The sequence below is a fragment of the Nomascus leucogenys genome, chromosome 10 (assembly GCF_006542625.1).
Source record: "Nomascus leucogenys isolate Asia chromosome 10, Asia_NLE_v1, whole genome shotgun sequence".
NCBI classification, from domain to species: Eukaryota; Metazoa; Chordata; class Mammalia; order Primates; family Hylobatidae; genus Nomascus; species Nomascus leucogenys.
Window position 1 is genome coordinate 46,913,995 of NC_044390.1, and position 15,001 is coordinate 46,928,995.

Here is a 15,001-nt window from a genome sequence, read left to right on the forward strand (position 1 = left end):
CAAAAATCCTTTCAAAATAAAGGAAGCAAGGCAATAAATTTTTTACAACTCACATGCATACGATTTACGATTGTAAGTAACGCCTAACATAAAGATGATCTTCCAGGCATCACATGTACTATTTCATTTCATTCTCACCAGTCAACATAAAGGACGGAGACTGCCTTTTTGTGTGTGTAGGACCTATTCAATAAAGTCATTGCAGTGCATTAAAAATGACCACTAATTCTTTTCCACGCCTCCTCTCAATGGGTGGGTGTTATCTTCCCACCTTGTGAATCTGCGCTGGCCCTTCCTTTGACCAACATAACGTGGCCTTGCAGCTTCCATTCTTGCTGCTCTGAGATGCCCACGGAAAGTAAGCTGGACAAAAGAGAACATGGAGGCAGAGGCTCAACCAACAGCACTAACCACCAGACTTGAGAGTGAGGCCATTCTGGACAACACAGCTGACCTGGCCACCAACTGGCTGCAACCAAAGCAGTGAGCCCAGACAAGACTAGCAGAAGAACCACACAGGTGAGCCCAGCTTAACATGCACACCCACTGCATCATGTGCAAGTAAATGGTGGTTGTTTCAAGCCACTAAGTTTTGCAGTAATTTTACTAAGGAGCAATAAAATAACAGATATATCATCTTAGCAAGGATATATTTTGAGTTACAGAGCTGTACTCTCAGTGATGTAGCAATTATTTATTTAAAACAAAAATAGTTCCAGGTCTCATTTAGTAATCCTAAAAGTTAAATGTTTGACACACAGTGAAATGTATGGAATGAGGTAAAGAGGAACAGTTAGTTAATGATATAGGGTAGGTATAGTATTAAATGAACAGGGACAATCTGATTTCATTTTTGTCCAAAAGGATGGGAGCCGTATATAAACATGTAGATAAATACACACACACAACACACACACATACATACACAACACTTACATTATGCAAACCATTTCTGAAAAGATTAATGAGAAATTGGAAAAAAAAAAAAAAAAAACTGCTGCTTCCAGAAAACAGGGCCGGGTGTGGGGGCTCACACCTGTAATCCTAGCACTTTAGGAGGCCGAGGCGGGTGCATTGCCTGAGCTCAGGAGTTCGAGACCAGCCTGGGCAACACAGTGAAACCCCGTCTCTACTAAAATACTAAAAAAAATTAGCTGGGCATGGCGGCATGCACCTGTAATCTCAGCTACTTGGGAGGCTGAGGCAGGAAAATAGCTTGAACCCGGGAGGCAGAGGTTGCAGTGAGCCGAAACCATGCCACTGCACTCTAGCCTGGATGACAGGGTGAGACTCCATTTCAAAAAAAAAAAAGAAAAAGAAAAAGAAAACGGAACTGAGAATTAGGGGACAAAGTTAGGAGGAACCTATACATCATTTACATCCTTTCATACCTCCTAAATTTTGAAACATGTGAATGTATTGTCTAATTAAATATTTTTCATTTAAATCTTAAAAAGTTAACATATAGTCTTTCTTGTCTCTTAAAGATATATACTGAAATATTTCCAGATGGAATGATATGGCTTAGATTCATTTCAAAATTGGAAGTGGGATAGTCAAAATAGTTTTTATTAAAAAGTCAAAAAAGAACAGATGTTGGCAGGACTGCAGAGAAAAGGAATGCTTTTACACTGTTAGTGTGAATGTCCAGCCACTGTGGACAGCAGTTTGGAGATTTCTCAAAGAACTAAACTGAACAACCATTCAACCCAGCAATCCCATCACTGAATATAGACCACCCAAAAAAAAAAGCATTTTGCCAAAAAGATACGTGCACCTGTATGTTCACTACCGCACTGTTCACAATAGCAAAGACATGGAATCAATCCAAGTGCCCATCAACAGTGAGCTGGATAATAAAAATGTGATACATATATACTATGGGCTACTACACACCCATAAAAAAGAAGAAATATTTGCAGTAACATGGATGCAGCAGGAGGCCACTATCCTAAGTGAACTAATGCAGAAACAGAAAACCAAATACTGTATATTCTCACTTATAAGTGGGAGCTAACCACTGGGGACACATGGACATAAAGATGGGAACAATAAACACTGGTGAATACAAGAGCGGTGAGAAAAGGCAGGGGCAAGGGCAGAATAACTGCCTACTGGGTACTATGCTATCTGGGTGATGGGTTCAATTATACCTCAAATCTCAGCATCGTGCAATGCACCTTTGCAACAAACCTCTACCTGTACCTCCCAAATCTAAAATAAAAGTTAAAAAAAAATTGGAGGTAGGAGTAGATGGCAAGATAAGATGTTGAAATGAAAAGAGTTTAGAGAAAATCATGAGTTGATGATTATCAAAGCCAGCTGAGTACATGAGGATTCACTATACTACTCTATCACCTTTCATTTGAAATTATTCATACCAAAAAGTGATTTAAAAATATTAATGTAAAGCTGTAACAGTAATTCACAAAAACCCAACTCTCTCTCCATCATGACAAAAAACAATGAACACTAAATATTCACGAATATTTAAAAGCACTGGCTTTTTATTTGTCTGACAATTAAAATTTTCAAAAGAGGTATATGGGCTCCTATTAATACTTATTGAGTGCCAGGCAGGGTGTTCTATAGACATGATCTCATTTGATCTTCACTACAACCCTGTGAGTTAAGTAGTATCATCATCACTTTACAACAAAAAACTGAGACTCTTAGCATAATTGTTCAAGGTCAAAACGCTAGTAAATGACAGGATTCAAATATAGGTCTGTGACTCCAAATGCCATGCTCTTTAAGGAAGAATTAAAAAGAAAATTACAAATAATCCACAAACAAAATAATCAGCCACTAGTGGACCAAACAGTGGGAAGTATCCTCATACTTCAAGGAGATGACAGTATGTGGATTTCATAATACCTTATTTCCTGAGTTAGTTAAAAGGGATTATAAAGAAAAAAAGTTTGATTCAAAAACATTTTTTAAATCCTCACTAAACTGAAAACCATTATTATTAGCTCTAAAATAATGTTGTACAAATTCTCATCCATTAGGCTTGAATCTTTCCTTTTTATCTGTTATTAACTAAACAAATATTATAAATTTCTTAGTTCACTGAAGTTCTAGGATTTAAATTAATTTTCTCAAAGATTTTTTTGGGTAGATCCCGTGGTCCCAGACCATTTTCACTCCTATTTTTCTATAAAAATTTTTACTCCCTGTCCTACATTTTTTTTAAACAAAAACCAATTTAGATTATTTCTGAACCTAGAATACATATACTTGTTCCTTAAAGAATCCCTTAAAAATTATACAAACAAGCATAAACATCACTAGCATTAAGAATGTATTTTTCAAACCATATATTTTGTTCTTCTTTATTATACTGGTGTGTACTCATAAAGAATAGGAACTTAACAGAAATTATATTTTAAACTAGGCTAATACCAAGGGTTAAATAAGAATTAAAGCAACATGTTTTTAAAAGTAGTGTGTGAGACATCCTAAGAACGGCTCCAGCCTCTGAACTCCTGTAGTTGCTTCCTATCTCTGCACATAGCACAAAATTATTGTGATTTCCCTGTTTAATGTCTGACTATGAATCCTTCTATGGCAGGGTCTTTCAATTCCAAACAGCAGCACAATACTGGCATATGGTGAAACTCAACCATTGTTTGAGGAATTAAGAGAATGCAAAAATATCACAAGAATTCCACGACTCTCCCAAACAGCAATTTCCTGGCTTTCAGGGAAATGGTGACACTTTGGTTTCAATTTTTTGATATAATGAATTGATGAATTTACTGGCCATTCAGATTTGAGCAATATAGATCTTCATTAAAAGCGAAAAGTCTGTTTCCTGAACCAAACCAGAAATGATTCAGAGGAAAATGCAAATTTTAACTGGAAAAAAATAATATTTTTAATGTATAAAGTACTATATTACTTCAAGATATGTGTAGGCAAATATGCTAAGCTTCTACAGTTTAGAGGGTTTTAAAAAACTGAAAAGTGAAATTGAGGGTCACATGAACCTGCCATGAAGTAAATGTCGTATTTCTGTCACTGCTCACTAGACTTGTTATATAGAAAATAACCACATATTTGGTCTTCATTTACTCAAACATTTATCAAGTGCCTATTTTGTGCCAAACACAGCAGTAGGGGCTGTGAATAAAAGGATGAAAACGTGCCCTTATCCTTAAAGAACTCTAATAAGAATCTTATAAAACAAACCAGAAGCAAGTTACCATTCACCCATTTATGTAAACTAGCATCTATTCCCAGTGAATACCTTTCTAATTTCCTGAACTTCTTACCAAAACCAACAGATAGAAGTTCACGTTAATAAAACTTCCCCTGGAAATTATTTGTAAAATGAGCCACTCTGACTAAATGTGCACGGGAAAAAATTCTTTAGCCAACGACTTGTATTTCAAGTTTTAACCTGAACTGAATGTATAATGAAAGGCGAATGGTCCATTATGGAAATGTTGACAGACTTACACCACCAGTGGAAGCAACTACAACGATGCATTTATTGAAAATTAATGAAGTCCTGAATTTTTATTTATAAAGTGGATATTATTAGTTTTAGATTATTTTCTGCAAGCCAATAGTCAAAATTTAATAAGATGATGTGTACAGATTGCACCAATTTTCACTCTTATCCACTGCCTGCAGCCTATGTGCATTTAAACCAAAAAACATTTTATATACACTAACTATAAATTATTTTCTTGGAGATCTCTCAGGCATGAAGAAAAAGCCTCTTAAAATAAATTTAAAATATTATATGCTTGATGGTGTATAACCGAAGGTTTAATCTCACCACTAAAGGGGCAGTTACCATGATTTTTGCAATAACCCTGCAGACAATAATCAAGACAGCTCCTGTTGTTCTCTCAGTAAAATCTTCGTAAGCACAGCATGGATATATTGTAATTTGATATCTGTAAGATCAACAGCTATACCTCATAACAACTCATAAGATTTTATTCACCATTAAATCGAGCATTTTCCTCAGAAGCCAAAGGAAAGTGTGTTATTTACCAAACATGGTCCTATTAACTATAGATTAGCACATTAAAATAGATATGCTTTCTCTCTTAAAAAAAAAAAGTAGTCAATAAAACAAGCTCTGAAAAGTAGAAAATTAGATTTTTTTTTCAAACTTTGGGAAAATATTTCTGTGCCCTATTTCCATCATTATTTTAAAGTAACTGATTCCCATTATTTTTCTACTAATATGTAAGAAATATCCCCAAAATAGAGCTATGTCACATTCAAAGATGTCTCAGTCTCCAATTCATAATGATATTAGTATTAGTCTTAGAAAAGAAAAGGCACTTAGAATAAATACAAGTGGTAACACAACGTCAGGAAATCAGAAATGTGTAATTCAGAAAAGGGTCAAAGACAATATAAATTAGTATTAAAGGCATTCAAAATGGAGATTACTAGAAGAATTCAATTACTAGTCATACATACACACACACACACACAAACAGTAAACATATTATTTGAACACAAGTAGGTTACCCCATCAGTATTTCAGAAGTGTAATAAAACCATCTTTCACTCACCAATGCTGGATTCTCTCTTGGCAGTTAGTGACCACCTGTCATGAAAACAGATAACTACTCATGAAAAAACAGAGCTATGCACAGAACTACAAAAATCAGTGTATCTGAAAACTAGAACATTGGCTTTACAGATTTAATAGCATCTCAGTATACATTTTTATTTGTCAAATGCACAGAGATGTGAATGTTAGTTTTTAAGCAGCACACTTTATCATAACCCTCTAATGCAGGCTGATAACTGCAGAACAAATTACAGCTTTCTGATTCATACTTTGGTACAAAACCCGCTTCATAACTATTAGGTGACATATGATATAAGATAACTAGTATTTTGTACAATCTACAGACCTGTTTTCAATATTACATATTTTTGTAGAATACGTAAATGTTATAAATAACAAGAAACCAATGTAACACCCACGTTTCGTCAGTAAAAAAACAGTAGTGAAAATATTTTATTTTGTCAGTGTATCTCCAAACATTTTCACCTGTAATTTTTATTCTGATGCATTAAAAAATGAATTCAGTGATATTTTTCTACTACATTTTCAAGAAGAAATACTTGGGATAAGGAGATGCTCTGAACAGCTCATTTGTTCCCCAGTGAATTATGATAAACATTGTAAGCACTTCACAGCCAGTTTAAACTATGTTTATAATACTAAAACAATGAATGTAAGTACAAAAGTTATTTGTTTTCCTTGGAGATATGTCAGTAGATTCTCAAAATGCTCAGAAAATAAGAAGACTAGACAATAAAGAAAAATGCAATTTAAAAAAATAACACTATTGTTGAATGACAATTTAAGAATTAACATTGTTTTCAAGGATGGCTAATTATCTACTTTTAAATTACCTATTAATAAAAATTTTAAACAGCAGTCTCTTTTTAGAGACAGAGAAACTAGGGGATGAAAGCCAAAATGCTTAAGACTAGGCCATGAGAAAAAGACAGCAGCATTATCTGGTTTGCAAAACGCTGCTCTAGTTCACTGCTCTAAATACCAATATTATCTCTTGTATATGCTCAATGTTTCACCACCCCTCCCAGCAAAAAAAAAAAATAATAATACACAAGATTTTTTTTAGACCTGTCACTAAATTCCTCTATTATAACATTTAATTCCTGAAATAAATGTCCTCTTTTGGGACATTTTAAATACTAAGACAGAAATTCTGTACCAAAATACATGCTATAATCAGAAACCCAACCATACTACACATTAACTCAGCATAAAAAGTCCATTTTAGAATGAAGATCTCTCAGTAAGTATCAATCACATAGCAACACTTAATAACAGTGGCAATGTATAATAGAGTACTGACTTTACATCTGGAAGAGCCAGGCTAAAACTACATCAATCCATTTCACTATTTCTGATTTGGCAGTAATTACAAAATAGACAAATAGAATTAAATGTAAATTGAAAAAGGAAAAAAATGCTCATGAAATCCTTTTCATAAAGTTCCTATTTAACAACCCCATTAAAAGATGAGACCCAAAAACAGTCAGGATGTTTTCCAATCCCAATGCATGTGTTTCCAAGCATGAAGAGAGCCAAAAGCACAGAAAGCAAAGCCCTGCAAACCATAAGAGCAGAATGTTCATTAACCTCTACATGATAATCCTTTCGTAGCTGCATATTAACTAGTTACACATTCATAATCATTTACATTATTTAAAGGACCTTCGAGGAAATCTTCTAAGCTATATCCATTAGTGATGGTGTTAAAGGTTATAGAAGATAGTCCACCTAATGTTTCCAGGAAGCCTTGTTAATTAGTAAATATGTAAATTTGGCACATATGCTTTTTATGTTTAAGAAACAAGTCACTGGTAGAATGGCATGTGTTCTTGCCATCACTCCCCATAGTCTACCCTCCACTTTGTTCTGGCCATACTTGCCCTGTTCCTTTTACTTCCCTTAAATAGTCTCCCTAGGAAGACAGATCAGCAACAAAATCCATTTCACAATGTACAAGAGAAATTTTCACTACCAAAATGCTGCCTTATGTTTTAAAGTCTTTATTAGTTACCTATAGTGTTTAGAATATCAGAGACTTCAAATAAGCACTATCCAAATGTAAACTAAAGAAGTGACATTTTGGAAATCAGAAATAAGGGGAAAGATGAAAGAGGTAGATATAAAAATACATAGACTAGCCTTCTGATGGCATGTCTAGGTTATCTTTGTTTATATGATTTATGGTCCACCTACTTGCAAAAAAGATTTAAGCCCAAGCAGTTCTATTATATTTAGAGGGTTTTTTTTTTTTTTAGTTGTCTTCTATTTCACAGCAAGTTATTCAAAAGAAAAAACTAGTAAATTTTGGCCGGACGCGGTGGCTCATGCCTGTAATCCCAGCACTTTGGGAGGCCGAGGCGGGTGGATAACGAGGTCAGGAGATCTAGACCATCCTGGCTAACATAGTGAAACCCCATCTCTACTAAAAATACAAAAAAAAAATGGCCGGGCGTGGTGGCAGGCGCCTGTAGTCCTAGCTACTCGAGAGGCTGAGGTAAGAGAATGGCATGAACCAGGGAGGCAGAGCTTGCAGTGAGCCGAGATCGCGCCACTGCACTCCAGCCTGGGCGACAGAACGAGACTCCATCTCAAAAAAAAAAAAAAACAAAAGGAAAAAAATAGTAAATTTCTACAACTTAGAAATTTTAGAAGGTGTTATAAAAACAAGTATTTTTCCCTTAAGTTAAATTATTCTAAATAATCGTATTTCTCCTGAAAGGGGACTCAGATAAATTCCTTTAAGTATTAAATTTTGAAAGTAACCATAAGGCAGCAAGCCTTGTTCTATAAGCAACACTTGAAAAACACAGCAAAAGAAACAAAAACATTTCATTACTTTGTTGTCCTCCACAAAAGTAAGACCACAATGGAGGAACAATACTAGTTTTTTTTTTTTTTAAACCTGACAAAACATGCAAATAGTGCCCCTAAAGAAAAAAACTTATTGTATTATTTTCATTTTTCTTAAAAATAGCTACTAGGCTTCAACTTTAAAATAACTGAATTAGTAAATTCTTTAATATAATGACCTCGTTTACACTCAAGAATTTATAATAAAGTATGTACCTACATAGAAGTACAGCAGTAAATCCATAGTAAAGAAGAACTATGAGCTGATTTACCACTATTTAGGAGTCTTTACCAACAACCCAGTGGCTACAAAGTCATATGGTATTCATTCTTTGCAACACAAAACTGTCTTTAACCTACGGGCAATAACGACAGGAGTATATGCCAACACTGCATGTGACAAACAAACTGCAAAGAGTTCGATGAATGCAGTTTAAATCTTTATTTGGAGAGGAAACCTGTATTCAGAGATGAAGTAACTTACTTAATATTACACAACTGTCCAGGAACTGGTAAGAGATGAGATCAGTTTTGAAACCAAGTCTTTCTAACAGGGCTTCTATCGAATCCTAAAGTGCATAGTCCCTATACTGGCCTGCTTCCAACCATCATGTGGCTTACTCGATAACAGCAGAAAAACACTGGTTACAGCTGCAGTCTTAAAACACTGACTGCTATTGCTGTTTCTCCTCCACTAGTTAGTTCCTCAGTCCCACACTCACGAATAAGACCTTGCCACTCATGTCAGTAAAAGCAAATTCTGTAAGCTTAAGTTCACCAATTCACTAACATTATAATCCTCATTTCTTCCAATGCCTCCTACAGCTCCTGACCCTTTCAGATGAAACAAGTAAGTATAAACAACACATTTCCCAAGCATCATTTACTAGTATATCTGTGTATGTTTAGGTGAAGGTAGAAGGGTAATGTGCTAGCCCTACAATTACTATCACACCTCATCATATTTTTAAGACACTTATAAATTAATAGGGTTAGACACCTAGAAGGACAACGATGGACAGCCCATCCAACAGTATTTTTCTGTTCATTAGTGTCCAGCTAACACACACATACATTTTGTTACCAAGGGTTAAAACAACATTTGGTGACTTTTAAGGTCCACACATTATATGGAAGACAGGAATAATAATTTCTTAGCTGTTGTTCCTCAGAAGCTGCTTTTTAAAAATTATTTTATAAAGGAGAGCAGTAACATGCAGTAAGATCTCCAGTACTTAAAATTTTTATTTGTGCTATTTATATTGGTGACAGACCACAAGAGGGCATAAACCTATGAGTTTCTAAGGCAAGTTAAATACAATGCCACACTAAAACTAGACTGGAACAGAAAGCCTAAAAGGTCAAGAGTACTTCTTCATCTTTGATACTTTTCTCAAAAATGCTTCACTTCTAAAACTTTTCTCACCATACTGCAATTTTAAATTCTTCCTGTATGGGTTAATGCATAATATAACAGTTTGGGAACTGTGCTAATCAGAGCTGTCTAAATTTATATAGTTTTGCTTCTCCTGCTAGACTGTGGCTTCAAGGCAGATCTTACTATTTTGGTTTTAAAGCTGCTGAGTCAAAAAGAAAATAGTATCAGTGGGAGCTGAAGCCAATGGATACTGGACATACATGTTATGTGACAGTTACTTAAAAGCTGAAAATAATTTCTTAAAAGATAGATTTGTCAAGTAGATGTATAAATATCATTACCAAAGTATACAAATAGTGTACTTTCAACAAAATTTACAAAAATTACGAATCTTTTAAGTAAACCCCTTTGCAAAGAAGGGAGGAACTGACTACAGGTTCCTAACAGGAAAAAATGCAATAAGCACTGGGATAAACTGTAATAAATTGAGTGTTATTGTATAAAAACCACCATAGCCTAAGCAGAGTGGCTCACGCCTATAAACTTAGCACTTTGAGGCCAAGGCCAGTAGATCACATGATGCCAGGAGTTCAGACCAGCCTAGCCAACATGGTGAAACCCTGTCTCTACCAAAAATACAAAAATTAGCCAGGCGTGGTGGTGCATGCCTGTAATTCCAGCTACTCAGGTAGCTTGAATTGCTTGAACCAAGGAGGTGGAGGTTGCAGTGAGCCAAGATCACACCACTGCACTCCAGCCTGGGAGACAGACGGAGACCCTGTCCCCCAAAATAAATAAATAAATAAACAAACCACCATAAAAGTAAAGAAAACCATTTCAATTTTAAACAAATTATGTTCTAAATATGCTGCAAAGCAAAACTGCTAATGAAAGCTAAGTCCAATTATATGGAGCCACTTCTGAAAACACTTACATGTTCTTATTTAAAATGTTAGCTAAGATGGAATCAAAAGTCTCCTTAATCTTTACCTTTATGTTTTAGCCAGATTCCTCCTACACAGGCTTCTAAGCATTTTTTCCTGCATTCCAATCTAGTCTCATTTTACACAAATATCGGGCTATGTCTAACGTGCTCTGGCACCGTACATCTCCCTCCTTAGTTGGCTTTACCTACAAACTGGGCTCTTTTTTTCTTTCAGTAATCATTACTCACTATCTTAAGTATTCTATTACAGTTTTCTCCTATTGGAAATATTTTAAGAGTGGTGACATATACATTCAGTAATATTTCTAAGAATGAAGACGTTTACATGTTTGGAGAGTTTTGGGGGTTACTTGAACTAGAGATCCAGGAACTCTAACTGTTCTGGCTGAAAGCTCCATGAGGTAGGACCGTGTAGTAAACATAACATTTGCAATGAAACATACGAATATTCAAAATGTAATAAATGCCTCACCCATATCAGTTCTAGTTTTGTCAAAAATGAATACTCCATAACTTAAGAATAACTGTGTTTTCAGTGCTTTTCAGGCTTCTGAACTGCAGATAAGAAATTGTGACCTATATTTCTGAATCTGAAATACTGCCTGAATTCCACCTTGCATGCCCACTGTTTTACCAGAGATATCAATCATTTCTTCTCCATTCACATACCTTCCTCGTAGAAACCTTGACCTTCTCCCATAAAGAATGGGTAAAGAATCCCATTTCTCCGTCTGTAGCCACAATAAAGGGAGAGGATAGATACCTGCTGCTAACTGGACCAACCTCATTTACTTTGGACATCAGAGCCTGAGGTGATCACAGATTCTGGTCCTAAAAGGAAGACCACAATAGGATCTGCACAAGCTAACCAACCATCTAAAGCAGCTGGCACAGGAAACAACATAAACATACAAGAAAACAAAACACAGAGACCCAAAAAACTCCTACCCTTGACTCCCTCCTGACTTCTTACAGTAAATTATTTCATAATTTCCTAAGCATCTGTATGATTTGCAACTAAGAAAACTTTAGAGTAGTAAACTTGCCACACAGGTTAGGAGGAGAATGTGCCTATGAAAGGCTCAAAGGAAACAAACAGTCCACTGAAGAGTAAATACAAATACAAAAAACAGGAAAATATACTCCCAGGTAACAAAAATGTCAAATTAAAGCAATCTTTTGTAGCATTAATTAAAGAAGTACATTTTTATTTTAAACAAACACCACTGGCCAGGCGTGGTGGCTCACACCTGTAATCCCAGCACTCTGGGAGGCCGAGACAGGTGGATCACCTAAGATCAGGAGTTCGAGATCAGCCTGGCCAAGATGGTGAAGCCCTGTCTCTACTAAAAATACAAAAAATTAGCCAGGCATTGTGGCAGGCGCCTGTAATCCCAGCTACTCGGGAGGCTGAGGCAGGAAAATCGAACCCGGGAGGCAGAGAGCCAAGGTCACGCCATTGCACTCCAGCCTGGGCAACAAGAGCGAAACTCCGTCTCAAAAAAAACAGAAACAAAAACAAAAACAAAAGAAACCACCACTGTCACTGAGACTGTAGTAAAAATCTCAGATCACACTAAATCACTGCAAGTAGCTATGCAAATTCAAAACTCAGTCTAGACTTCTATAATACCTCCAAGTAGGACAAAAAAAGCTTGTAACTCTCAGAAAGTAGAAGAGACAGATAAATAACAAAAATTATCTCTTTAAAGGCACCCAAGAGCTGCCAAAGCAGTGAGGACAAGAGGAACCAAGGATTCAGAGAGGGGAGAACTGTGGAGAAGTGAGCTGATCATCTGAAGCCACTTTTTTCTCAGACAACAGGAGGCATAGGCAAGAGGCTGAGAATTATGTTGGGCCCTGAGGAGACAGCCATGGCTAGCAGACAGAAACAAGCAGAACCTTGCGCTGTCTGACAAGGCTATATGGTAGTAAAATGAGAGCACAGGAGAGGTCTTAAGCATACAACCGGTTTCCCTCCCATGATTATCTGTCAAATTCTGAGCTGTGAAGGCCAAAAAGATAAACTAAAACTCTGAAAAGCAGAGCTCAGGATCAAACAAAAATTAGTTCAGAAGCCTCCAAGGAAATATGGTGTAGTGAGCAAAATCAAGCTTCCAGATGAAAGCCTGAAGAAACCAGAAGCAGCAGATGCCTTACTAAAACAATAACCTGGCCTTCACTCCACCCAGTACCTGCCTAGAGTAAAGTGACCAGCTCCCACTGCATCTGCCTCAGTAGAAGAAAGGATGAGCCTTTTCCAGAGGAAGTTATCACCTTCAGGAATATCTACAATCTTTAAAGACACAATCCCAGGATTTAGTCAAAAATAACTAGGATGCCAAGAAACAGGATCATATGACCAAAAGTCAAAAGAAAAAATATATAAAACAGAACCAAACACACATGCAATCTAGATACTGGTGTTAACAAACATAATGATTAATATGTTCAAGGAAATAGAGGAAAAGATAAAAGGAATATATTTTAAAAATAGCAATTTTCACTAGAGAACTGAAATCTACGGGAAGAAACAAATGAAAATTCTACAACTGAAGAACCAAAAATTAAAATAAATGGCATTAAAAGAAGATTAAACAGCAGAAATCAGGATTTTTGAACTTGACAGGTCAAAAGAAAACACCAAATTAAAGCCCAGAGATTCAAAAATAAAATGTGGAAAATACAGAAAAGACCAATAAGAGACATGTGAAACACAGTGTAAGTGCAAGATCCAGAAAGGGAAGACAGAATGTAGCAGAAGCAATATTGAAAAGATCTTGAATTCTGGATTTTCTAAAACTGATATCAAAGTATCAGCCAACAGACTGAAGAAACTCCAAGAATCCCAAGTAAGAGAAGCACAAAGAAAATTTCAAGGCACAACATAGTTACAGTGATGAAAATCAAAGAAAAAGGGAAAACTTTATGTGCAGCTGGGGGTAGGCGGAGGAGGCATAGGGGAGATTCACAGCCTTCAAAGGAGTGACAAGACTTAGAGCTAGAGCTAACTTCAACATCAATGACAGAAAGTGAAAGATAACAGAGTATCTTGAAATGCTGGAAAAAATAACTGAAAATCTATAGTGACATACACAGCAAATAGATCCTCCAACATGAAGGAAAAAATAACATTTTCAACAGAAACAGAATTCTGCACCAGCAGACTTTCATTAAAAGAAATACTAAAGGTTTATTTAACTAGACATGTTGTTAATTAAATAAATGTCTTATCTAAAAAAATTATTAAACTAGATATTGTTATTAAATAAGTGTGATCGGTTAAAAAAAAAAGACAGCAACAACAACAACAAAAAAGACTCTTCAGAGTAATATAAATTCAGAAAGAAAGAGTAAAGGTACAGGATAAAAAAAAAAAAGATGGGTAAAGAGAAATCAATATTGACCACACAGAACAATTAAATACAGTGTTGTGGTGTTTAAAACACGTAGAATTAAAATGCATAGGAGCAATCATGTAAGAGGTGGGCTGGATAAATGAATGCATGCTATGATCTCTAGAGACACAGAGACTGACTTAGTCAAAAGGAATTGTAAAAAAAAAAAAAACTATAAATACATACTATATTTAGTACTAAAGCATAAAGTACAGTATAAAAGTAGTAAAAAAAATGTATCACAAACAAGTTAATAGGAGGAAATAACAATATAAAATGTTTGATCCAAAAGAAGGAGAAAAAAAGAGCAGAGAAAAAAGAACATAAAAGTATGTCAATTAGAACTATAATGGGGTACCATTTGACACTCCAGTAATGAGGATGGTCCTCACAGAAAACAAAAACAGCAAATGCCAAAAGTTGCCCAGTATGTGGACTGGAACCCTTGTGAATTTGCCCGGGAATGTAAAATGGTACAGTCACCGGAGAAAGCAGTGTGGCAGTTCCTTAAAAAATTAAACATAGAATTACCATATGATCCAGAAATTCCACCTCTGAGCATACCCAAAAGAATCGAAAGCAGCCGGGCACAGTGGCACACACCTGTAATCCCAGCACTTTGGGAGGCCGAGATGGGTGAATCACCGAGGTCAGGAGTTTGAGACCAGCCTGACCAACATGGTGAAACCCCATCTCTACTAAATACAAAAAATTAGCCGGGGGTGGTGGTGCATGCCTGTAATCTCAGCTACTTGTGAGGCTGAGGCATGAGAATCACTTGAACCCTGGAGACAGAGGCTGCAGTGAGCCGAGATTGTGCCATTGCACTCCAGCCTGGGCAACAAGAGTGAAACTCCATC

General features: G+C 36.0%; 1 protein-coding gene across 1 annotated transcript in view; it reads right to left on the bottom strand.

Annotated features, from left to right (window-relative positions):
- Positions 1–15,001, bottom strand: part of URI1 (URI1 prefoldin like chaperone) — a 72,730-nt gene that overhangs the window by 39,210 nt on the left and 18,519 nt on the right. Inside the window, exon 2 of the mRNA XM_030820280.1 lies at positions 5,544–5,578. Within this exon, the coding sequence (XP_030676140.1) occupies positions 5,544–5,578 (35 nt within the window). The remainder of the gene's footprint in view (positions 1–5,543; positions 5,579–15,001) is intronic.